The following is a 24,160-nucleotide window of genomic DNA, read 5'->3' on the forward strand; positions in this document are numbered from 1 at the left end:
ACGTCAATGTTCCTCTCCCCACCTCTCTCCCTTCCTCTCTAAAGTCCTCAGGTGACAATTTTTGAAGCATTTTTTCAACAAGATTGATTCTTCCTAATTCTTCTCATCAAATGTCATTTTTAGTCTGCAGTTTTAATTTTGTCTAAGGCTGAACCAGAGTTTTGGCATCTACTTTTATTCCATAGTAATTGCTATCAGTATGATTAATCATGGCCTCAGTGCCCATTTCTTCTTCCATTGAGGGATGTTGGTGGAGGGGAGGGTCCCAACCTTGAGAAGACACAACAGAGAGTGGAGGAGTTTTATAAAGACCAGCTGGCCCTTGGGCTTCCCAATGGATAAAGGCTATTTCCATTTCTTAGGTATTATGTTCCATTAAATGAGAAAATGAAGCTACAATATTGGATTTTTAAATTGTGGTGTACTTCAAATATTAGCATCTGTTAAATTAACAGTTTTTATACAGATAAAAAATAGGGACTAAATATACAACCTCACCTGGAGATGCTGTCAAACATCTGCATTCAAGGCCACTTGTGAACTTGAGGCTCCAACTGCATGGTCACCATGATGCTACAATTGCATGAGAACCAGGGAGGAGATGGGTGTAAGCAGTGAAGGGCTCCATGCCCACCCCTAAACTAAAGTAGTTCCCATCTACCACAGAAGGTGGTCAGAAAAGCAGTGTCACCCATCAGAATGAGGAAGAAGGACCAAAGGCTTTGGATTGAGCAGAAAGAGGGTCTGGGAGTTATTTAAGGAATTTATTCCACCCGGCAAGAGATATGAGAACTAATAAGTGGTCCAGCTGCGGTGCATGGTGCTGGCTAGGTATTGAGATGGAGGTGAGGAGTGTCAGCTGAGATGTGAGGAGCTGAGGAAGACAGAAGGCGATGAGAAAGCCTTTCTTCAGAGGCAGGTGCCAAACCATGGAGACAACATAGAGAATCTGAATATCCTGGTGGCCAGGATTCGGCCTTGGATGGGGTAACTGCCAGTCTATTAAAGATGGAACAGAATTCACTCCCCTGGCCTTCCTTCTCTGACAAATTAGATTGGAAGTCAGGAGACCTGTGTTTCAGTTCTGACTTCGCTGGGTGATTATAACCAGGTCCCTTCCCATCTAATCTCTGTCTTCCTAAAAGGCTGCCTGTGCTTACATGCTTGGGATGTGTTCATCACACTAGCAGGTAGAGATGCAGAGCAAGAGGTACCAGGAAGCCTAGATGAATTTACATCAGAACCTCAGAATGCTATTCAGGAAACACAAGAACCAAAATGTGGAAGGAGAAAAGAGTTCAGAACCAGCATGGTTGGGTTTTTATGCATTTAAAGTGAGGAATGGCTGTTGAGAAGAAGATGGGAAAGGAAAAATTTAAAACATGTTTGCCATGTGCCGAGTGCTGGCATTCTCTTTTGCAGCTCTGTGTCCCTGTTTAGGTGTCAGAGAGGGAGCCTGAGATGGGACCTGTTTTCAGACTGGCTGCTGGGGGCCTCAGCTTTACCTGAGTTACAGTATTACTGTGGTTACAGTTCCAGTAATAGCTGGCTTGTATTCAGCACTTCTTATGTGTCAGACCCTGTGCTAAGTGTTTATATATGCCATCTTAGTCCATCCTCTCTACAATCTTATGTTATTGTCCAAATTTTACAGATACAGAGCCTGAAGTTCAGAAAAGTTGGGTAAGAGGCTCATGGTTTGTAAAGTCTAAGCTTTTTATTTCGCTGAGCCATAAGCTGTCTGGATGCTGGCCAGGGTCAGGCCATGTTTGGGATTGGCCTGGGGCCCTGAGGGTATGTGAGCTAACCTCTGAGCCGTGTCTTCTCCACAGATCAAGTGGCCTGTGCAGATCCAGAGATCTGCCAGAAAGTCTGTGGCAATCCCTCCGGTTGCTCTGACATTGCATATCCCAAACTTGTGCTGGAGCTCCTGCCCACAGGTAATGTCCCCTCATCCCCTGAAGCACCTAGGAGGGAAGAACTGGCTGGGCTCTAATCTGAGGGAGGGTCAGGATGGGTGGGTGGTGGGAAGGAATGCACTCTGGGACCGAGAAACTGAGCTCCAGAGCCAGGGTCCCCAAATGGAGCTCAGGCCCTGGCTATGCAGGGGGCTCTGCCCAGCCCTCACACCCAGTCCTTCCTCAGGGCTCCCACCTGAGTTCTGATTCCTCAGAGTCGAACCTCCCAGGGTCAGCTGGCTATGGGCCTGGGGTCATGGGGTCAAGAGTGAAGGCACGGGCTGTGAGCAGAAAAAGCCTGAGGCCCACAGCCCTCTCTTCTGCCCCCAGGGCTCTGTGGACTCATGATTGCTGTTATGGTGGCAGCGCTTATGTCCTCCCTCACCTCCATATTTAATAGTGCCAGCACTATCTTCACCATGGACCTCTGGAACCATGTCCGGCCTCGGGCATCTGAGAGGGAGCTTGTGATTGTGGGCAGGTAAGGTCTTCTTGAGTGGGGCTAGGCCAGGGTGGGAAATGTCCAGGTACCAGAGAGCAGAGAGCCAAGCTCACCCAGGGTACAAAGTCCAACCTGAAACTCACCCAGGTTCAGCCTCCTCTAATGGTGAACATGAGGTACATTAGGACCCCATGTGTAAGTCATGCATTCATTCAAGAGATGTTCTGTGAGCAACTACTATGTGCCAGATGCTGGACATAAAGCAATGAAAAGAAACAACTCAGTTCTGTATTCATGGAGCTAGAGGAGGATAAATAGCCAGGCAACTATACTGGCTGCCTGGTTATTTAGCATACAACAAGATGCTATGACTGGGGAGTCAGGAGACGTAGGATTCAGAGGAGTCCCCAACCTGGACTGGGACCTGAGGGGTGAATAGGAGTAGCCAGTGAAAAGGGAGGGTGTCCTGGGGTTTTGGGGGGGAAAGGTTTCTCTACCAAGACTTCTGCAAATCCTGAAGTCTAATGGGGGAATATGAAAATAACACAGATGAGTGGCATGTAAAGTTTATGTAAAATACACATAAATAAGCACCTTGGGGCTCTGACTCATAGGAAGGTGCACCCTGAGTGCAGTCTCAGCCTTGGGCTAGGGAAAGAGTTCTTGGGTATGATACCACAAGCATAGCCATAAAAGAAAAAAAAAAGATAAATTAGCTGCCATCATTAAGAAAATGAGGAGACAAGCCACAGATTGGGAGAAAAATATTTATAAACCATATATCTGACAAAAGGATTTGTAATATAGAATAATATACAAAACAAGATTGTAACCTGGAAAACTACAGTGATACACCCAAATACCCACTAGAATGACTATAATCAAAGACAGAAAAGGAGGTAGGGAAATTGGAACTCATGCATCTCAGGTCGGAAGGTAAAATGGTTCAGCTGTTCAAAAACAGATTGGCAGCTTCTTAAACAGTTACACATACACCTACCACGCAACCTAGCAGTTGCAATCCTAGAAATGAAAACATGTTTGTACGAAGACTTGTGCACAGATGTTCACAGCAGCACTTTTTACAATAGTCAAAAAATAGAAACAATCCAAATACCCTTGTTCAAGTGAAGGGTATGGAATGACATGCTCATTTAATGGAATACTTGTCAATAATAAAGAGGAATTGAATACTGATACATGATGCATGGATGAACCTCAAACACATGCTAAGTGAAGGAAGCCTACTGCCAGAGACCTCAGATCATATGACCCCATTCATGTTAAATGTCCCCAAGCGGCAAACCTAAAAAGGCAGAAACAAGTAAGTGTGTGTTTAGGGCAGGAATAAGCGTAACCTGTAAATGTGCACAAGGGAATGAATCTTCTGGAGTGACAGATGTTCTAAAACTTGTTTGTGGTGATGGTTGCAAAACTCTAGAAATATCCACCAAAAGTTACTGGATTGTAACCACCTCAGTAAAGCTATAAAAAATAAGAGAAATGTTCAGGGAAGACAACACTAATGATGGGTCTGTCTCCGCTCGGCACCAGGGTGTTTGTATTGCTTCTGGTGTTGGTCTCCATCCTCTGGATCCCCGTGATCCAGGCCAGCCAGGGTGGCCAACTCTTCATTTACATCCAGTCCATCAGTTCCTACTTGCAGCCGCCTGTGGCTGTGGTCTTCATCATGGGGTGTTTCTGGAAGAGGAGCAATGAAAAGGTAGTTGTGAGTCACCCCTGCTGTTCAAGACCCCAATGCTGCCATGAGGATGGGAGAGGAGGGGACTGGAGAGGAGGCCTGAGGATTTCTTGACTTGGGTGTTGTTGGGGAGGATGAGTTCTGTTGAGGAAAATATAGGGAGGCTGTTACCTGGCCTTTGGAAAAAAGCAATGGGGGTTCTATTTTGATGCAACCTCTCATAAGCTGAATCAACACGCAATGAGTAAATTATATGTAAAAGATAGACAGAGAAGTAGCCCCCACTCTCTAGACCCCTGCAGTAACCATCACTAGAAAGACAAACTCTTGAGATGGCTTGCTGAGGTTTCTGGAGGCTGGTTTGGAACTAGCCACCTAACAGCCTGGGTGTCACTAAAATGACCTTGCTCTGATTTGCAGGGTGCCTTCTGGGGTCTGATCTTGGGCCTGATCCTAGGCTTGATTCGGCTGGTCCTGGACTTCATTTACACAAAACCACAGTGTGACCAGCCAGATGAGCGTCCTGCTGTGGTGAAGGACATCCACTATCTCTACTTCTCCATGATTCTGTCTGCTGCCACCCTGATCACCATGTTCACCATGAGCTGGTGCACAGAGCCACCCTCCAAGGAGATGGTACACTTGGGTTCCATGCTAGAGCCATTGAGACCCTTGGCAGCAAGTGACAGGAAAGGGACCCACAGTGGCTTAATTAAGCAAAGAGGATGGACTGTTCAAAAAGCTGAAAAGTCTAGTGTGGGGCTTTAGGAATAGCTTGATTTCAAGACTCAGAACAGACCAGCAGAATCCAGCTCCCATTCTGCTTTTCTTCTCAGGCCCCACATGGGGCTGGTAGCTTCTCTGGATTTATCCTCTCTTATTCTCACTAAGCAAGAGCATAAACATTTTGTCCCAGCATTTCCAGCAAACTTCCTGATTCCCATCGATGGAGTCAGCTCAAGACATACATTCACCTACGAACAAATTCAGTCCCTATGGCCAGAGAAGCGTTTGAGCTGAGTGGCTGACTGCTGGTTCTCACAATACTCCAGAACTGCAGTAAACTCTAAGGACAAGCACAAGGGAAAGTTAGACCTGAACATGAGAGCCAGGGTTGTTAAAAAAGGTGGGGAAGTGAGTGTGTGAAGTGTCCACTGTTCTGAAGCATCCAAGGAGTCGAAGCTTGGAGGAGAGTGGAGAGGGGAAGACCAGGAGCAGACTCAGTCAGATACAAAGGCCAAACTTGGGATTGGGCAGGGCATGGGAGAAAGGGGTGACGGCCGATCTCACAAGCCATCTCTTCTCCCTAGGTCAGTCGCCTGACCTGGTTCACTCGTCATGACCCCATAGTCCACAAGGAACAGATGCCACCAGCAAGTCCCCTGCCTGCTATCCTGTCTCAGAATGGGACAGCAGAGGCCAGCAGCACCAACATCCCATTGGACACTGTTCAAGAAAACATGTCCAAAACACACAGCCGTGAGTTGCCTCTCTCCTCAGTTAGAGTAGGTGCCTTCAGGAAGCATTATATGTGTTAGGGAAATTTTTCTATAAAATCACAAGTCAGAAAGGGGCAGATTTGGGATTTTGGCACCCCCTGACTCCCAGGGTCTATTTCTTCCCCACTCCCCAGCCACTGGAAGTGGGTTCTTCAGTAACTTTCAACAGATGCCTCAAGTGGGCAATTTAGCACATGCTTATAGAGATTACACATAAAATTCTAGATTTCCAGCTCCTCTTGAAAAATGGAATGATCTGGCAACTCTGGGCCCACATGTCTGCACATGAACTTCACCTGGAGCTATGAAACAGATGCCCATTAGATACACCCTCCAGTCAGCCAAAGTCGCTGACCCTGAAAAAATACCCTTAAAAAATATTGTGGCCATGAACCCTTAAAAAATACATACATACCCTTAAAAAATATTGTGGCCATGAACCCATGTCAGCCTAAAGTGGCACCATAAGGCCACATGTTTCAAGAAAAATGAGAGAATATTTTTTGGTGAAGGTGAGGAATATTTTGGCATGTTGAATATTCAAAGAGGCTCCCTGATTTCTATACATCACCTACCTGGCTCCATAGGTAGTTGGAAACTGAAAATGGTGAAAAGTCTAAAAATACCAGTTTTCTGGAATTAAGCAGCTTTCCAGAATGAAGGTATTAACACCTTCCAGAAAAGGCATGAAACGTATTTATCACAGTGCATGAAACACACCAGGTTGGTCCCCTCTCTTTTCTTCTCTGAGAGACAGGACCCATCCTTATGACCTTTATTTGGGTTCTTTTTAGGCGATGTGACACACAAGCAGTCCAGAGTGGTGAGAACCATCCTGTGGCTCTGTGGACTGGAGGGGAAGGACCAGGCGGAGCCTGTGAGCAGAGTGGACCCTGTCATCGCATCCTTGGAAGAAAACCCCACCGTGAAAGCCCTTCTGAACGTCAACCTCATACTCTGCATCAGCTTTGCCATTTTTCTCTGGGGCTACTTTGCTTAGTGTGAGGTAAACACAGGTGTCCAAGCTCTCAGTTTGTTTTCAATGCACCATTTTTAAATGAAGAAAAAAATAAAGTTTTGTTTGTTTACCATGAGTCTTCAAGAGTGTTTATGGGCTATTTCAAAATAATGTTTAGTTCTAAAAAGGGAATGAAGGTTAGAGGCTGGAAACTGTAAAGAAGAATAAAAGCTTCCTTACTTCCAAAAGCCAGTTATTCACTCTTCCAGTCCTTTATGAAATAGCAACAGCCAAAGTCAAAGGAATAAAAAGCAAACACTCCCAAGACCCCCCAGCCTGACAACAGCTGTATCTCCTGAACTAAGTGCTTGGTACTTGAAGTTTTCCCAGCTCACTTTCAAGATGCAAGGAATGGGACCTGTATTCTATCTCTTCCCTCCTAGTCTTGCTGGCTGAGGCCCATCCTGAGGGTTTTCTCACTGTGGTACTTACTCCTTGATATGACCTCTGGGAAATACACCTGAGTTGGTGCCCTGGAATCTTGTGCCATCAAAAACTTGGGGAATTGTGTGCACTTCCCAGATTCTGCTTAGCCTGTGTTTCTCTGCCTAATTCCCCACAGTGATGCTTCTCTAAAACAATCAGCCAGAAGGATGGACAAATCCACAATGAATCTCTACCAGCTGAGGGGCAATAGGGCTTTTGATCTGAAAGCACCCCTACTCTGTGCAGAGCCAACCATCCTAATTTCCCTACCCCAGGTTATGATGGGGCCTGGCAGGATGACCTGAAGGGGCTGTTTGCCGCATGCACTGTGAAGAGCAAGGGCAGGCCAACAGAGTTAGCCCTGAGACCATCCCTGAGTAACCCAGAGCCATGAATTCTTAGTCTAGTCCTGGGAGAAAGGAGGCTAGAGGGGTGGATTGGAACCACTTATTCCCCCGACAACTGAAGAATGCAGTAGATGCTCAAGGAACCTCAATTTCCATACTTTAAAGGAACACAGACAAGAAATTCAGGGGCCACTGGCTCACCTGGTCACTGTATGATAGCTTTTGTGTCTACTTGATTCCCTCAACATCTGGACCAGCCTGGTCCAGAGGTAAGTGTATTAGCTCAGGCCTTACCCCAGAGGCCTACCTTTTCCACACTAATGTAAATGAGAGCTGTGGGTTGGGCAAGGGCACACACCTCAGCCCTCCTGGGAAAGGGACTATGTGGAGAGATGTTCACGAATGTGGTTACTATCCAGACACCTATAATTGGCTTCTAGTGAGAGCCTGAGCTGGTGTCTGGGGCAAGTGGGCTCAAAGGGAGGCTGCGTGCCCCCCTCCAAGGACCAAAGGAGGGGAGTGGGAGGCCCAAGAGGCTTCCCCAAATTGCCCCTCAGCAACTCCTGGTGGCTACTCTGGACTGTCATGCCAAGCCCTCTGCTGCCACTGGTTGGGGTCAGAAGTGGATTTCAGTGGGAGTTGTCACTATAAACTCAGGCCATTGCCATTTCTCCCTGGTCACACCCAGTCTCCTGACTGGCCTTCCTGCCTCCACCCGTTCTGCAGCCCCAGGCAGAGTGAGTGAATCTGATGAATCTACTTCTTTACTTAGACTCTCTCAGTGACTTTCCCAAACTCACAGGATGAAGTCCACGCCCCTTAATGGGAATTTCAAGACCCCCTGAAGTCCAGGCCCTCATCAGTTTCAACTCTGATAACTTGCCATTTGTAGGCCAAGGTCATACCTCACTCAAGCCTCTCTACCTCCTCACCTAGCCCAGTGGCAGGCATACAGTGGGTCCCATTTAAATATCCACTAAGTAGGGTTCTTTTTGCCTCTGCTCTTCCCTTTGCCTAAACTATCCCTCCGTCTTGTGGCTAACTCCTAGTCTCTGCTTAAATTATCACTTCCTCCAGGAAGCCTTCCTGATCACCCAACTCCCACCATGACATGTGCCTTCCAAGCCAGTGTCACACTTCGTTAGTTACTTGTTTTTCCAACTGGAGCTCCTCAAGGGCAGAATGTCATGTACACTGATACCTACCACAGTGCCTGGTGAATGAATGAATGGATAACCTTAAAACATCAATGTCATCTGGCTCCTCAACCATATTCACCTGTCACACCCCCTTCCTGGCATGGCTGCCCACCTCTGCCCAAGTGACTACGGCCAAGAACACCTACTATTACTGAACCAAGTTAGTTCCTTGAGGTGTAAGCTGGTAGAGGTGGCTGAATCCTCTTTCACCACCACAGTCTCTAATCCACCCTGTGTCCAGGCCTCACCTTTGGGAAGGGCCCACAATGTCACCAGACTATGCTGACTCTGCCACCCTAGCTAACGATGTGTTAACCGTAACCTAGGCCAGCATCTGCTCCTCTCTCAGGGTCCCCTGCTTCTAGACTAGCCCTGTTCGACTCCATATTCTGCACTGCAGTCACAAGGACTGAAAGCATCAAATCAGACTGTCACCTCCTTTATCTCTCATGGCCCCTACTGCCTTTCACAACTTCCAGACACAGGGTTTAAAGCCCTTCCCACTCCTGTTGCCCTGTACCTCACAGCTGCACACCTCCAAGTCAACTTTCATGCTGCTTCTAAGCACACAGCCACTGTACCAGCTGTCCTTCTAAGATGCTCACCACACCCCATGCTGACCCACTGCTCCTCCCGCTCCACACCTCTCTACCTGCTTCCAGGGTGCTCATCTGCAAGCTCCCTAGGGGCCCAGGCCATGGTTGTATGGTTCAGATTGGTTCTCAAGGGTCTAGGCCTGTATATGGAAGAGTAAATCCCCAGTAACTATGTGGAGAACACATAGCAATTATTTGTAAGACCTGGCTTCCATTCTGAGTCCTTGTGTGTGAATACAAAAACACTGAGTTCCCATCATGAAATGGCATACAAATGTTTTTTTGGTTATTCAAATATAATTTATTGATGTGCACAATAAAAAAACTAAATTCAGACAGCAAAAACAGAACCTTGATGAATTTTTTGTACTTCCAAAAATGTATTTGGTTCAAATATACTCCCATGTGTCATTTGTGGTGACATTTAGTGTGCGTGTGATGCTATACCGTGAGATGACCCTCAATGATCCCACTTCCTGGTGTCTGTGCCTTTATGTAATCCCCTCCTAGGACTGAACTGGTGAATGGCTTCTAACCAATAGAATACTGTGGCAAATGTTGGTCTGTAGTTAGTGACACTACTTCATGTAGGACTGTTCTGCTAGCAGACTCACTTGACAGATGGTCATTGATGGCTTAATGAAGCAGCAACCACACTGGGGAAGCCCACTTGTCCAGAAGTGCAGGGAGCCCCCAGATGATGCAGAACTCGTGGTCCTAGAACCACAAGAATTTTTTTTTCTTTTTTAGGAGTTTATTTATTTTTAGAGAGAGGGGAAGGGAAAGAGAGAGAGAGAAACATCAATGTGTGGTTGCCTGTCACACTCCCCCTGCTGGGGACCTGGCCTGCAACCCAGGCATGTACCCTGACTGGGAATGAAACCACAACCCTTTGGTTCACAGGCCTGTGCTCAATCCACTGAGCCACACCAACCAGGGCTCAACATGAGTTCTGACAACCTGAAGGAGCTTAGGAGTGGATCCTTCCCTAGTCAAACCTCCAGATGGGACCCCAGTTCTGGCTGACACTTTCGCCGCTGCCTAGAGAGGACTCAGCTAAGCTGCTCTGGGACTCCTGACCCACAGAAACTGTGAGATCATAAATGTGTGTTCCTTTAAGCCGCTAAGTTTGTGGGTGTGTGTCACGTAGCAAGAGATAACTGACACTGTGTATGGTTTGTGAACACCTGTGTGGGTGGGAAGATGGAGTCGGGTGGGGAAGAGTGTGGGAAGACAGAAGTTTGCCCAAGGAGCGCCACGGTGTGTAGTGCCAGGAGACAAATGTGGCAACCCACCAGCAGGGGCAGTCATATCTGTGCGGCATCTTGGAGATGCTCCCACCATGATGCCTTTTCAACTCCAAACGTACGACCAGCTCTCATGCTGTGACTCACCCATCAAGATGGACGATAGCCTTGACTTGGTATTGACTTCTGACACATATATACACAGCGTCAAGTAATTTTTCTTTAAATCAGAACTGTTGAGGTAGGGAGGTTGTAATAAACAATGGGACAGTGAGAAGTGAACAACATTCTTAAGATAATGAGGGTATGGCTAGTATTTCAGAATCAGCGTTAACAAAACACATGCTGCATTCCAAGAAGATGTTCACCATGGACTTTCCTGGTCCTTAGGCACCAGGAACCGCATTCCAGCTTCCTCCTGAGTGGGAGCTCAGGCATCATGGTGGAGGCATCTCTGAGGTGCTACAGGTGCCAGGCTGTGGACATCTGGGCTCCCTGTAGGAGCTCAACACAGATGAGCAGTGTGGAGACCTTTGATTTCTCTGCATGGTTTGTTCTACAGCTAAAGGGGTGCACAGAAAGATCGCACATGGATGGTGTATGAGGAGGGAAAGAGTGAGCCTTAGGCAAATATAAAGATATGGGGCGAAATGGACTTATAGGTCCATATTCTCAGTGTAATTAATGTAGGGAGTACTTCAAAGCACAGGGAACATTGAGTTAAGAGAAAAAAGGAATTGCCCTTTTCAAGTTAAATTTGCTGAGTTAATTCACAGTGGAAGGATTTCCAGATCGTAAGCCCAGCAAACAACACTGGTGGCATGCTCCTCTTTCTTCCAGAGAGAAGATGGCCAAATCTGGGCCAAGGGGAGGACTGACTACCATTGGAACAGCCATCCTGTCTGCTGACCTCACTTTACTCCAATTCCCCATCAGCTCTTCCCAAGTAGTTCAATCCTTCAAAAGAAGTGCCTTCTAGTCATTGGGAACTGGAACTCCTCATGGAGAGTAATGGCTCTGACTTCCGCAAGAGGCCTGTGGGGCTGCAGGGCGGTCACAAGAGTCTAAGTGTGTTTAGATGGACAGGACAGGGGAACAGGACTGGTAAGAGCAAAGGGAGGGCCTTACCCTTGGAACATTCACTGAGGGACAGCCAGTCAGGGGGTTTCTGAAGCACCCGTTGGCTGGTGACACTGCTGTGACCTTGTTCTCTATGCTTTCAACCATCTACAGTCACATTTAGACCCCCGGTGGCTCAGCCACAATTCCATTTGGTTAAGTGAATGTGCATGCACATACACACACACAACCAGTTGTTCCTCCAAGAATGATAAAGTTTTCATATAAACCACAGAATATATTTAATTCAAATTAAACATGAAACTAGAATAATGTTCGGTCCTTATCAAGTAGCAATTACATGGCTTTTAAAAAAGAACAGTCCATGACTTTCTACATTCTGACAATCCAACAAGGCACAAGTTGCATCCAGTTTGCTGTGGTGACAGATCCAGCAGTCACCACAGATGCTCACTGCTGTGAGGGGTCAGGGAGACACAGACTGCACTTCATACAAAGTGACTCTGCAGCAGAATGAAGTCCAAGTAGCAGGAAGGAGGCGAGCTGTATAATGAATGGGTTTTATTAAATAGAGAGTAACGCGTTGCTGTTCTCATTCATTCCAAATTGCCGTTGGCGCATGTGCAGTGACGGCAGTGACAAAGCTCCACAATTATACTTTCTACACTCCAGGTTTCTGTTTCATTTTGTTTGGCATGATTTCTTTCCTATGCAAAGAAAGCCAGCTTCTTGAGGACACAGATCATTCAGCTTTAAGTGTCAGCCTCCACTGTCACTGGGCTGCGAGAAGGCAAAGTCCTGTGTGGTCAGGCTTCCTCCTTCCCTCCATTGAAAGCTGCTCACTGTTTGGTCTGCAGAGGTCAATGTCTGCCTGCCCCATTCCATTCATGAGGGTGGAAGGGGCCAGGGGCTATGGTGGCTTTCTTCAAAGGGCAGTACTTTCGGTATCATTGTCCATATCCAACAGAATGCGGCCAGGCAGGTCTTTGCTTGCTGAGTCTGGATGTGTTTCAGGAAAGATGCTGCGAAGTGGTTCTGACACTCTAGAATTGGTGTCTGGACAAAAACACAAGAGGTGTTATCAATGCATGGTCATGTCCAAGAGGCCACCCAAGGGTGCTCTGAGAGGAAGAGAAGCTGGAGAGATTGAGAGTCAGCCCATGCATACAAACATTACCTTACTAGAGGCACCATTAGCCCTTAGAAGTTGAGTCAAGCCTTTGAGATCCCAGGGGCAGCCATGTGGCAGCCCCACCTCCTGACCCTACTGGTCCCTTTTGTGAGCCCATGGCAGTCCTAAGACGCAACCTGCGAAGGACCCGCTTGCTCTGATGGAGGAAAAGAAATCTCATTCTTACCAGTGCCGACCAACACACTAATTGAAACCTCCTGACAACCTGTGGGCTGCAGGAATAGGTGAGCTTCACTGGGAAGCATTCCCTCCTCTAAGGCTGATGAATGTTCTTAACTGTTAATGCTACACCCTCACCCTCAGCACTGGCAACATGCTGAGACGTATCACTTTGGTTTGTGGGGGCTGTGCTGTGCACTACAGGATGTATAGCAGCATCCCTGCCCTCTAGCCACTAGATGCCCATGGCACAAAGCCCTCTCCCTCTCACTGTGACAACCGAAGATGTCTCCAGATAGGACTGAATGTCCCCTGGGGGACACAATTACGCTTGGTTGGCAATTGCTAAGGTAGATGGTCAAATCTGCAAACAGTAATTTTCTCTTCTGTGTCTAAATCTTACATTTCCATTTTTTTTCATGTCTTATGTTGGCTGGAACTCCTTTATCAAGGTGGCAAATACATGGTCCGTAAGCCACTGTCCCTCACTCCCATGCTCACCAGACATCTTAACCAATCACAGCCCTCTTCCTAGTGAGGTGATGTGTCTCCATTCATTCATTTATGCACAGATACTTACTGAATACCTGCCATGTTCCAGGCACAGTTCTACCTGAGGTCACAGCAGTGAGCAAGCCAGACACAACTTTAATGAAGCCCGTGGTCTGGCGGGCACCCTGATCAAGAGAGAGGACTTGTTTCTCCAGCAACTGTAGGTGCCAGCAAATGACAAGAGCCAAGTTAGAGATTTGGGGGCTAGGGTCAGCAGGAAGGGAGGTGTTCGGATCTGCTGTAGATTCACTTTGCTGGGTTAGGGCTAGTCATATAGGGAGCACGGAGAGAACTAGAATGGGAGGTGGGTATGCTGTGGAGTTCCTCCTTTACACTCAAGAGTTGCTTTCTGTCCTTGCAGTGGTGCGGCTTCACCACGTCTGACCCTGCAGGGAGCTGCCTGGGGCAGTACTTCTGCCCCAGCTGCTCCTCACCCACACAGGCAGAGCTGGCAATGCAGGCACACTTCTGGGAAGCTTACTGCTTTGAGACTGGCTCCTGCCCCTATACTTCCTCAAGTGTCCCTCTTCTCACATGGAATCCTGAGTTGGCAGACCTATCCCTCAAGGTTTAAGTACCACAACTCAGAGAAATTTCTACATTTAGGAAGTTGGCAAGGTACCAAAGAGTTCAGGTGCTTAATGCCATTTCAGATGATATGGTCTGATGATAACTGTAAAACCAGCTGGACTGTGTTGAGCTGCACCATCCAATGGTACAGTCAAGGGTGGTATAGTGCACAGAATAAAGGATGTCTTGAATTTGTCTGCAGCAGAAGGGAAGTCAATAGGGCAGGGACCATGTCTACCTTGTTCACAGTGCCTAAAAGAGTGACCAGTTACTAGCAGATGCTCAATAAATTTTGTAGCTGGCTGGCTGGCTGGATGAATGAGTGGATGGACAACGGAACAAATTAATGGATGGAGAGTTATCTAGTCTAACCACTTTCCAATCCTCTCCTTCCATAGAGGTAAAGAAGTAGCTATGTCTAAAAGGCAATACTGGTAGAAGAAATCCACTGCAAATGCAATCCCCTTTCCCTAATCCAATAAGACAAGGGACTATGGCAGGGACATGTGCAATGCAAGGGAAGTGTACACACTGTTTAGATTTCTATTTGTTAGTAACTATTAACATGCAAATTCAATACCTAGCAGCCACAGCTGTCTTCAGAGGACAAGCATGCTCTGTTTTTATATGACATATAGATTCTCAATTTGTACTTTTCTGAATGTCTCTAGCTATTTATGATGAGCANAAATTCAATCCCCTTTCCCTAATCCAATTAAGACAAGGGACTATGGCAGGGACATGTGCAATGCAAGGGAAGTGTACACACTGTTTAGATTTCTATTTGTTAGTAACTATTAACATGCAAATTCAATACCTAGCAGCCACAACTGTCTTCAGAGGACAAGCATGCTCTGTTTTTATATGACATATAGATTCTCAATTTGTACTTTTCTGAATGTCTCTAGCTATTTATGATGAGCACATTACTCATACATTCAAAAGTTCCTTTCCTCTCCTCCTGCAAGCTCTGTCTGGTTTACTTGAGGTTGGCAGATATGTGCCTTTCCCCAGCCCCTCTTCCCGGAATTATTTCTCGAAAGAAAACGAGTCTATTTCCACACAACAAGCAGTAAGAACTGCAGCAGGTGTGCAGAGCTGCCTTCAGAAAGAGACCCATCTCCATCACAGCAGCTGCCAGCATTGGCGCTCTCTCAGGGACGGTGCTGAGTGAGCACACTGCCTCACATCCTCACTGAACCCCCAGGCAGCACCGATGCCACCCTCGCAGTAAGGAAGGGGAACTCCTGAGGCTCAAGCCTCACTTGGGGTGACAAGGCCAGTGCTGGACAGAGCACCAGAGCCAGATTGGTTGGACTCTGGAGTTTGATTCTGATTAGCGTAACATGCTCCCTCCTCTCCAAAGGGGTCTATATGTCCTTTGGTGAGGATCTTGGGAGAGAAGATAGTATCTGAGGAGACACTGGGTTGAGTCTTAAACAGTCTGGTTCATTTTAGTAAAAAAGTTATTTTAGAAGATTTTTAAATACTTCTAAAACGTCCTGGCTATGAATTTACACAAGGCACCATTTTTCATACTGGCCTTCCAAGGGAAGTTGGTCTTTGAGCACAGGCTCTTTGGAGCTGTGTTCATATGATACTCCACCAATAAAACAAAACTGAAAGGACAGAGAGAGAGGGAGCCCCAGGAAGAGCCTCTGCTCAGGCAGCATGTGATGTGGTTCACCACCAATCTGGGGCTCAGACAAATGTAACCTGGTCCTCCCTTGTCTATCTTAATCCAGCAAGTGGGCGCTCAGGGCCAGGACTGCCCTCTGTAATTTAGGGTGTGGTCCTGCCTATCACTTCATCTACAATTATCTATCACTTTAACAATTTTCATTATGTGCTTAGGTTGTACACCCACCCTGCAAATCTCCAAGGCTATTTTGACAGCCATTTTGACAGCTATAGGACCTAAACACATTCCTGAAATTAATCAACTGCCTGTCAGTCAACCCCCTCCCTACCATTCACCCTCTTCCCTAAACTAGAGTTTGAGTTTTACTGTTCCTGAGTTTTCCAGGGCTGTGAAAGGCTTTCGGTCTATAACAGACTTTGAGTCAACCTTTTGTCATTTTAGTCAAAAGAGAGCTTCTGTTCAATTCTCACTGGATGTTTACCGTGACATGACTTGTATCTATTTATAAAAATAAACTGCAAACAGAAGCCATTTAAATGTCCAACTATTAGCCATAATACATATCTGCTTAACAAAATATTATGTGGTCACTGAAAAGATGGTTATAAAAACTACATTATAACATGGGAAAGAACATTTGATGTAAAGTAAAATAAAAATGTGAAGTTTGTATATGCCAAATAATTATTATCATGTACTCCCTTGCCTTTTAGGGAAAAACAACTAGCAGGAAAAAGAACAGAATATGAAATACTGGACTTTTTCAATTATACAACAGTGATTTATTATTATTCTAGTTCCCTAATTTGCTTTAATAGCTATACTAATTTTTTAATGCACAACTTTCATGTTATAAAAAGAGCTTAATTTTAGCAAGAGAATACCATGAGAGCCAGCAAAGTGTCCAGTGTTTAATGACCACCTTGACAGAGACTGCTTGTACCACCACACAGTGGGCAAGTGACTCACAGTGATTCTCAGGCTCAGGAAGTTAAGAAATATCTTCTATTCCTGAGCCTTTTAAAAAAAGGATCTTGTTTATTTTTAGAGAGAGGAAGGGGAAGGAAAGGAAAAGGAAAGGCAGAGAAACATTAATCTCTTGCCTCAACAGGGGGCTGAACTTGCAACCCAAGCATATGCCCTGACTGGGAAAAGAACCTGTGACCCTGGTTTGCAACACTCAACCAACTGAGCCACACCAGTCTGGACCTGAGCCTTGTCTTTTGAATCTACCACCAAATGGTGCACTAGAATCAAACTGTGGACACCTGGGCTCCAGACTTCCTGTGTCTGGGTCCTAGCAGACTAGGTGGACATATAAATTTTAAAATGTTAGCATATGACAAAACTCTGATTATCTTTTATTTTCTAGGTAAAAATAATAAATAGTTACCATTTACTTGGACCAACTGTGTATTAAGAACTGTCAGCTGCTTTTCCCATTTTATCTAACGCAATCCCTCCAACTAATTCCCACGAACATCGCCACTTTACAGATCACCCAGGCTGTACTCCACCTGACACTGCAGAGAGAGCTGAAATTCAAATTCAGGCATGTCTGACTCAGCGTGCGCCCTCCCCATTGCACTTCTAGCCTGCCTCGTACAGGGAAGAATGGAAACTGAAAGAGTACCAATGCCACCCTGTGACCCCGTCACATACCTGTGAGCACACTTATTATTCAGAAGACTAAAGCAAGCATGAACAAACAAAGCCAGCCTCCTTTAGTGCATGCACTGTTAGTGGGGATGCAAGCAGGTAGGGTTAGAGTGACTGATTAGTATCAGGCATTAGTGCACAAATATGATCATCAAGTAGCAAAAATGCTTTGGCCAATCAGGTGCCTTTTCCTTACCATTAAATATTCCAATTTCAGTTTTGACTGATTATGGCAGGTCATACATCTAAATTATTTAATAAAATGTTTAAATTAGAAAACTCTTTGCTAAAATCTATGACTTTAAAAAGAGCAAGATGGGAACTATTTCCATTAGGAAGCTGCCATCCTACTGCCTTTTAGAGTAACAGTAAAGACAAGGAGGAAGAGCTTCCAATGGCAGCAGAATCACCCCCTCCCAGGTGCTGGCACTGAGCAGCCAGGAGCTGCAGCCACACCTGCTTGGCAACAACAGCCTCTCCCGAGAGCTTATCTTAATCCCCAGGCCTTATTAAACTTTTTAAGAGTAAATGCTCAAAACAAACACTGGGTTTTCAGGAGTTTGTCCATGTAAAGTTTTTCCAAGTGAACCCCAATGTCACAACAAAGGACTGCCTGTCAACGGCAGGCCCACTTTCCTCCTGGAACAGTGGCTACACCCAAGAACAGCGCAAAGCAGCATCGCCAATGCTCATGGGCTTGTAAATTCTGAACACTGGCCTGTGTGCTTCGAATGGCAGTCCAGAGGACTTTAAGAAAATTAAAAGTTAATTCTGTAATATAAAGCTAATTGTGGTGACCTAGGATTTCTTGAGTTAGGAGAATTCATAGAATGGATTGGTTTTTAAATATTTAGTTAATGCCCTAAGGAAAAGTAGTTCTACTATAATTTTTCACTTATCTGATAATTGTAAAGTACAGAGCACTACAGTGTTAGAGAAGATCAATAAAATAATCTTCCGGAATAAATACATCTTAAGTAACAGTGGTATTAAAACACAGATGTAGTTCTGGTTCACAGTGCTTCACCTAAATAAAAGAAAAGGTCTGGGAAGTAAATTTTGATGTGTCACAAAAACTGAAGTGTTACAGGCTCAGCCTTAATTAGGATTTAGTCCCTCCCTTCTTTGACTTCCACAACTGGGCAGCCCCCTCTCTTTTGGGCTCATCTCTAAGGAGCCAGGAAGGTGGAACCATATCTGTGCCCTCCTCCATGTCTTAGAGGTTGGGCTCCTGTTCTCCATAGAAAGTCTTACTCAGACCCAAGCTGTGAACACTCTGGCTAAGTAGCCCACTAAAGGCTTAATGCTCAGATCAGCTGATAGAGCCATTGTACCCATGAGAGTCTTATGCCATCCAAATGTGGACCAAAAGGCAAGATTCAGATGAGCCTCACAGCGCCTTTTAAGAGCTCATGTGGTTTAAGAAAGCAAATGTAAGCATGCTAGAATGTAAAGGGATTTAGTGTGCCATCTTTGTATGAAGATTTTTTTGTCCTGAAAAATTTAAACATCAAATTAAGAAGCTCCATGCGGTTAACTTGCCCTTAAAATTAAATTTAATAAAATTAAATATTAAAGCTCAAGACACAAGGGACCCAATTTCCCACACTGACTGCACCCAAGTCCTCTGTGGCTGGGTGTGATGAGCCAGTCGATAACAGGTAAATCATGCCAGCAGAGCAGACTGCTTGTGAAAGGCTTACCAAAAGGAAGAAGTCATTCTTAGTATCTCATCTGACCAGGCTGAAACTGGGCTGTCAACCTACTGATACATAGCTCTTGAACCTGGAGCACTGCAGCTCCAAGTGCTTCTGATCAAAACAGAAGTGGCATCTACGCGCTGCAGGACAAATGGCACGGGGGCAAATGGCTGCTCCTGAGCACAAGCTCAAAAGCACACACGCAAAACACAGCTAAGCAGGGGCACTGGGGCAAGCTGCTGGGCAGCTAGCTACAAACCTTAGTCCTGTTCACCTTCCCCACCTGTGAGGGCGCTAGGGAGGGCATCTATTGGGAAACAAACAAACAACAAACCACATGTGGCTTTGTTTTTCTAAAAAAAGCAGAGGTGTCATCAGAAAAAAGTTATGAACCACACTTACAGCACATGCAAATTACACATTATATTCCTGGAAAAAAGTACTATCAAAAGATAGACTAATCAGCTAGCCCTCATCATTTGGGGTACCAGTTTGGGGTGCCCCTTGGTTCATTTTCATCTGAGAAGTCACTCAGTATGGTAGGGGAGCCCAGAGATCTAGTTCTGTTTCTTCTTTAACAATAGCTCCACTAAAACAAAACAACAAAATCAAAATTAAAAAATATATAAATACAAGTAGCTCCATTGAGAAAAATATAAAATTCAGCTGCTGTAAAAAATAATTCAAAGCTCCTAATTACCACACTCCTAATTAAGTGTGTTTAAAAAACACACTTAAGAGAAAAATCCACTCATCCTACTTAAATCAAATAGTGAATTAAAGCACTTTGGGTGAAAATTTCATTTTAAACTCATAAATAAATAAAAACAGTCATGCTCTAGATTGCCTATAAAAAATGTCCTGTCAGGTAGCCCACTAAAATATGTACAGTCACCAATACACCAAACAGGTTTCCACGGAATCAGAATAAGAAATATCTCGACTTGTCTACTCTCGCGTGGTCCAGAGATTTCCCTTCCCTGAGCATCCAATTTGGCACAAAATGTGGTTGCTTTTAAGTTATACCTGAAATGCTTCATTTACTACATTTTTATTCTTAGAAGGAAAATGAGCATTTTAATGAGGAATTCACTAAAAAATGAATTTCACGCTCAAATACCTTCTTAGACAAATATATTGGGTTGGCCAAAAAGTCCCTTTGGTTTCCCCATAAGATGGCTCTAGTAGCGCTTAGTTGTCTTTAACTTCCTTTGAAAAAAGTCTGCTAGATTGTATTGTGACAGCTGTCATATCAGCAAGTATTTCTTTAAAAAAACTTATTAATATTGGTGAATTTTTGTGTAGCTATTTTAATATTGAAGATAGAGGAATATAGGCAACATTGGTGGCATATTATGCTTTATCATTTCAAGAAAGGTAAAAGTGCAATGAAACATACAAAAAGATTTGTGCAGTGTATGGAGAAGGTGCTATGACTGATCAACATGTCGAAAGTGGTTTGCGAAGTTTTGTGCTGGAGATTTCTTACTTGATGATATCCTAAGGTCAGACAGACCAGTTGAATTTGACAGTGATCAAATCGAGACATTAATTGATAACCATCAACATTATACGACACAGCAGAGGGCTGACTTACTCAAAATCCCCAAATCAAGTGTTGAAAAAAATCTGTACTAGTGTGGTTATGTTAATTACTTTGATGTTTGGGTTCCACATAAGTTTAAGAGAAATAAACCTTTTGTGACAGTATTTTTGTGAGAATCACAGGATGTGATTCTCTACTTAAGCATAATAAAAATGTTGCATTTTTAAAACAAATTGTGACGGGCAATGAGAAGTGGATACTTTACAATAACATGGAAAGCAAGAGATCGTGGGGCAAACCAAATGAACTAACACCAACCACACCAAAGTTTGGTCTTCATCCAAAGAAGGTGATGTGTACATAGTGGGATCAGAAGAGAGTCCTTTATTGTGCTCCCAGTTAGGCCAACTGAAAGCAGTACCCCACAAAAAGCATCCAGAATTAGTCAACAGAAAACCCATATTCTCCCATCAGGAGAACACAAGACTGCATGTTTGTATGAGGACCAGGCAAAAACTGTCACAGCTTGGCCAAGAGGTCCAGATTTATCTGCTGTATTCACCTGACACTATATGTTCAGATTTCCAAAATTTGCTTAATGGAAAACATTTCAATTCCCTAAAAGACAACAGAAGGTACCTGGAACACTTCTTTGCTGAAAAAGATAAAAAGTTTTGGGAAGATGCAATTATGAAGTTGCCTGAAAGATGGCGGAAGGTAGTGGAACAAAACGGTGAATATGTTGTTCAATGAAGTTATTAGTGAAAATGAATAATGTGTCCTTTGTTTTTACTTCGAAGAAACTTTTTGGCCAACCCAATTCATATAGTGGGACCCTGAATATACAATAGAATTATAAACCTTGAGTCAGCAATTTTAAAGACCTCTAGTCCATTTGAAGGCTGTGCCAACCTTCAAATGTGACCTCACAAACCATGTGACCTCACAAACAATTGAGCTCCTTCAGCCCAAAAGCAGCCTGAGACAGCAGATCCAGCTACAGATCACAGAATAAGTGGAGGGGGTGGTACAGAAGGCCAGCACAGAGGTCCTACTCACCCGTTACTATTTTGGAGGCGGTGGGCACTGCACTAGAGAGGCTGCCATCCCCCACTGGGTGGGCACCCGGAGGGTGAGGGGGCGGGGGCACGTTGGGTCGGTTCCTGGGCTTTGGTACTGGTCTCGGTCGGGGTAAGGTCCCAGCATGTGGCTGTGCAGTCTCAGGGTGGCCCACCATGGGGGGCAGGGAGGCCGGCAGGCCCAGGCTCTGCTTTGCTAAGGGTGGAGTGCTGGGGGGAGTGGGTGTCCTGGGCGGGGTGTGTGGGGACTGCTCCAGCGCCTGCTCAGCAGGCAGACCCTGGCCACCTGGCCTGGCATGGGCCTGTGGGGCCTGCGTGGGGGGCTGTGGTGGGGGGTGACTGGGTGCATGCATAGGAGCTAGGCTGCCTGAGGATCTGCGGGGCGCACACTGCTGCGAGGTGACTGATGGCTGCCCGTGGACTGGGCCTGTGTGCTGGCTGGGAGGAGATGGGCTTCCAGTGGCCGGCTTCAGTGACAAGCTGGGTGCCTGCTGCGCTGTTCCTGGGGAACTCTGGCTGCCCGGATGGCCAGGAGGTGGGTTTCCTGGTTTCGGAGGTGCTGGAGCAGGTTTCTTGACAGCTGCACAAAGGGGAAACACCGTTCAGAAGGAACAGCACAGTGACAGCGAACACCCGCTGAATGAGGGAGCAATGGTGACCCCACTGCTCCAGGCCCTGCTGATGACATGACTCCCGACAGGATGTGATCAGGGGGCACTTTACCTCTGTGGTCTTTTTCCCAAAACCCAAAGTCCCAGTCTCAACCACGAGAAAAACATCTGAGAAATGCAAATTGAGTTTTTCTTCAAAATGCCTGACTGGTGCTACCTCAAATAGCCAAAGCCATGAAAAATCAAGGGAAAACCAAGAACTGTCACAGACCAGAGAAGGATGACTAAATGCAATGTGGCCCCCTGGCTGGGAGCAAGCCTGGAACAGGAAAGGCCATCAGTGGAAAAACTGGGGACACTGGAACAAAATACGAACTTTAGTTAATAGCAACATACCAGTTGGTTTCTAGCTGTGATAAATGATGTAAGATGTTAACATGGCATTCTGGAAGGGGGCTCTTACCCCGTCTTTGCAACTTTTCCATAAAACTAGAATTATTCCAAAATAAAAAAGTTTATTTTTAAGAAATACATGATACATTTATAGGCCTTTAAACACCTGTCATTTTACAGGTTCAACAAGAACACTCAGTGGCCACCCTGTCCACAAGAAGTCGCTGCTCTAAGCCACTCAGCACCCACTTGTCAGTGCCCTGCTCACTCAGCCTGAGAGCATGGGAAGAAGCCAAGCAAGAAGAGCTAAGGAGCGACCTCCAAGCACAACTGGTCTCTTGTACACACCAGACACTTGCTCTAGGCCCTCTTCTCTAAGAGGACTTGATTTTTTTAAATAATGGAAATTCTACCAATTCCAGAATCATTTGAGCTACGAGATAATTCTAGGTAAAAGTGAAATAAACCTGGCAGATGATCTCAGAATTACTTCCCTGGGGAGAGCTGGATCACATGCCTCCCTTCCCGACACCAGTTGAGATCAGCACCACTAACGGGTGGGAATTTGGTACCAAGGAGGATGGGATGGAAGACATAGGTATGGAACCCCAGTTTGGGGCTGGGAGGGGTGGTGGAAAGGAGAGACCAGCACTTTTCAAATTCTGCTGAGTTTCTACCAATCCTCCCCAAAGGGAGAGGGAAACGCAGGAAAGAAATGACCATGTATTGTTTACACCTAACATACCAACAGCACCAAGACAGGCCCTTTGCATAAACTGTCTCATCTAGTCTCACAAACTCACTACGAGGCAGGCACTGATGTATCCACTCATAGTAGAGAAATCGGAGGCTCAGAGAAGCCAAGTGTTGTGAGAGGTCACACAGCTAGTAAGTGGCAGGACAGAGGCCCACACCTGTGGCCTTGGACTCTTTACTCCTCAGTGCCTGGCTTGCTGCTCATAGGGCCCAAATTCAGGGATGAAAGGGGATAATGTTTGCTCTGCTCTGCTGGCCTAAAACTTTTGACCCAAGGAACTCGGAAGGACCTTTTCCCACAGAAACAACCAACCAGCTGACAAAGGAAGGAATCTGTAATATTAGCTGTACAGTGTTTACCATAAGCAACTAAAAAATGAAAAAGTTCTAGTTTTCTATTCTAAGCAATACTAACTGTAAGTTCAGGCTGAGTATGAGCATTCCTGACAGCTAAGGGAGCAGAGGGAATTCAGAGAGCATGAGAGTGGCATAACTAAGGGTCCTAGTTCTACATGGAGGCCAGGCTGGGAGAAAGACAGGCCTTATCTAAGACCACCTAGAAGCTGGCAGGCCAGAGCAGGGGAAGAACAGAAAGGATCAAACTTCCTCTGAGGAAGCTTGAGATCTGAGATTGCAGGAAGTAGGAAGCAGGAAGGATCCCTAATGTGGCTGAGAAGTCTAGTCTCAATCTGCAAGCAGGGTTATACCTGGAATCCAGGTAGAGAAGACAATTCTCAAGCATCAACTGGGATACAACGAAAACAATGTAGAGAAAACAATGAGAACA

General features: G+C 45.6%; 2 protein-coding genes across 7 annotated transcripts in view; one reads left to right on the forward strand and one right to left on the reverse strand.

Annotated features, from left to right (window-relative positions):
- The window catches only part of SLC5A11 (solute carrier family 5 member 11), a 38,015-nt gene extending 31,320 nt beyond the window's left edge, over positions 1-6,695 (forward strand). Inside the window, exons 9-14 of the mRNA XM_037051059.1 lie at positions 1,833-1,940; positions 2,289-2,439; positions 3,955-4,123; positions 4,523-4,738; positions 5,413-5,581; positions 6,396-6,695. Coding sequence (XP_036906954.1) covers positions 1,833-1,940; positions 2,289-2,439; positions 3,955-4,123; positions 4,523-4,738; positions 5,413-5,581; positions 6,396-6,601 — 1,019 coding nt within the window. The 3' untranslated portion in view covers positions 6,602-6,695. The remainder of the gene's footprint in view (positions 1-1,832; positions 1,941-2,288; positions 2,440-3,954; positions 4,124-4,522; positions 4,739-5,412; positions 5,582-6,395) is intronic.
- A 5,055-nt stretch (positions 6,696-11,750) lies between these two features.
- The window catches only part of ARHGAP17 (Rho GTPase activating protein 17), an 88,559-nt gene continuing 76,149 nt past the window's right edge, over positions 11,751-24,160 (reverse strand). For 3 of the 6 annotated variants that reach the window (XM_037051060.1, XM_037051065.1, XM_037051063.1), the window contains 2 exons: positions 21,594-22,193; positions 11,751-12,570 (listed from right to left, as the gene is read on the reverse strand). In XM_037051060.1, coding sequence (XP_036906955.1) covers positions 12,440-12,570; positions 21,594-22,193 — 731 coding nt within the window. In that variant the 3' untranslated portion in view covers positions 11,751-12,439. Of the gene's footprint in view, positions 12,571-17,484; positions 17,534-19,247; positions 19,296-21,593; positions 22,194-24,160 lie in introns of all 6 variants that reach the window. The other 3 variants (XR_005067222.1, XM_037051064.1, XM_037051061.1) reach the window with 3 other exon arrangements.

Source organism: Sturnira hondurensis, unplaced genomic scaffold (assembly GCF_014824575.4).
Source record: "Sturnira hondurensis isolate 20B ecotype Veracruz unplaced genomic scaffold, ASM1482457v3 Scaffold0007036, whole genome shotgun sequence".
Classification (NCBI taxonomy): Eukaryota; Metazoa; Chordata; class Mammalia; order Chiroptera; family Phyllostomidae; genus Sturnira; species Sturnira hondurensis.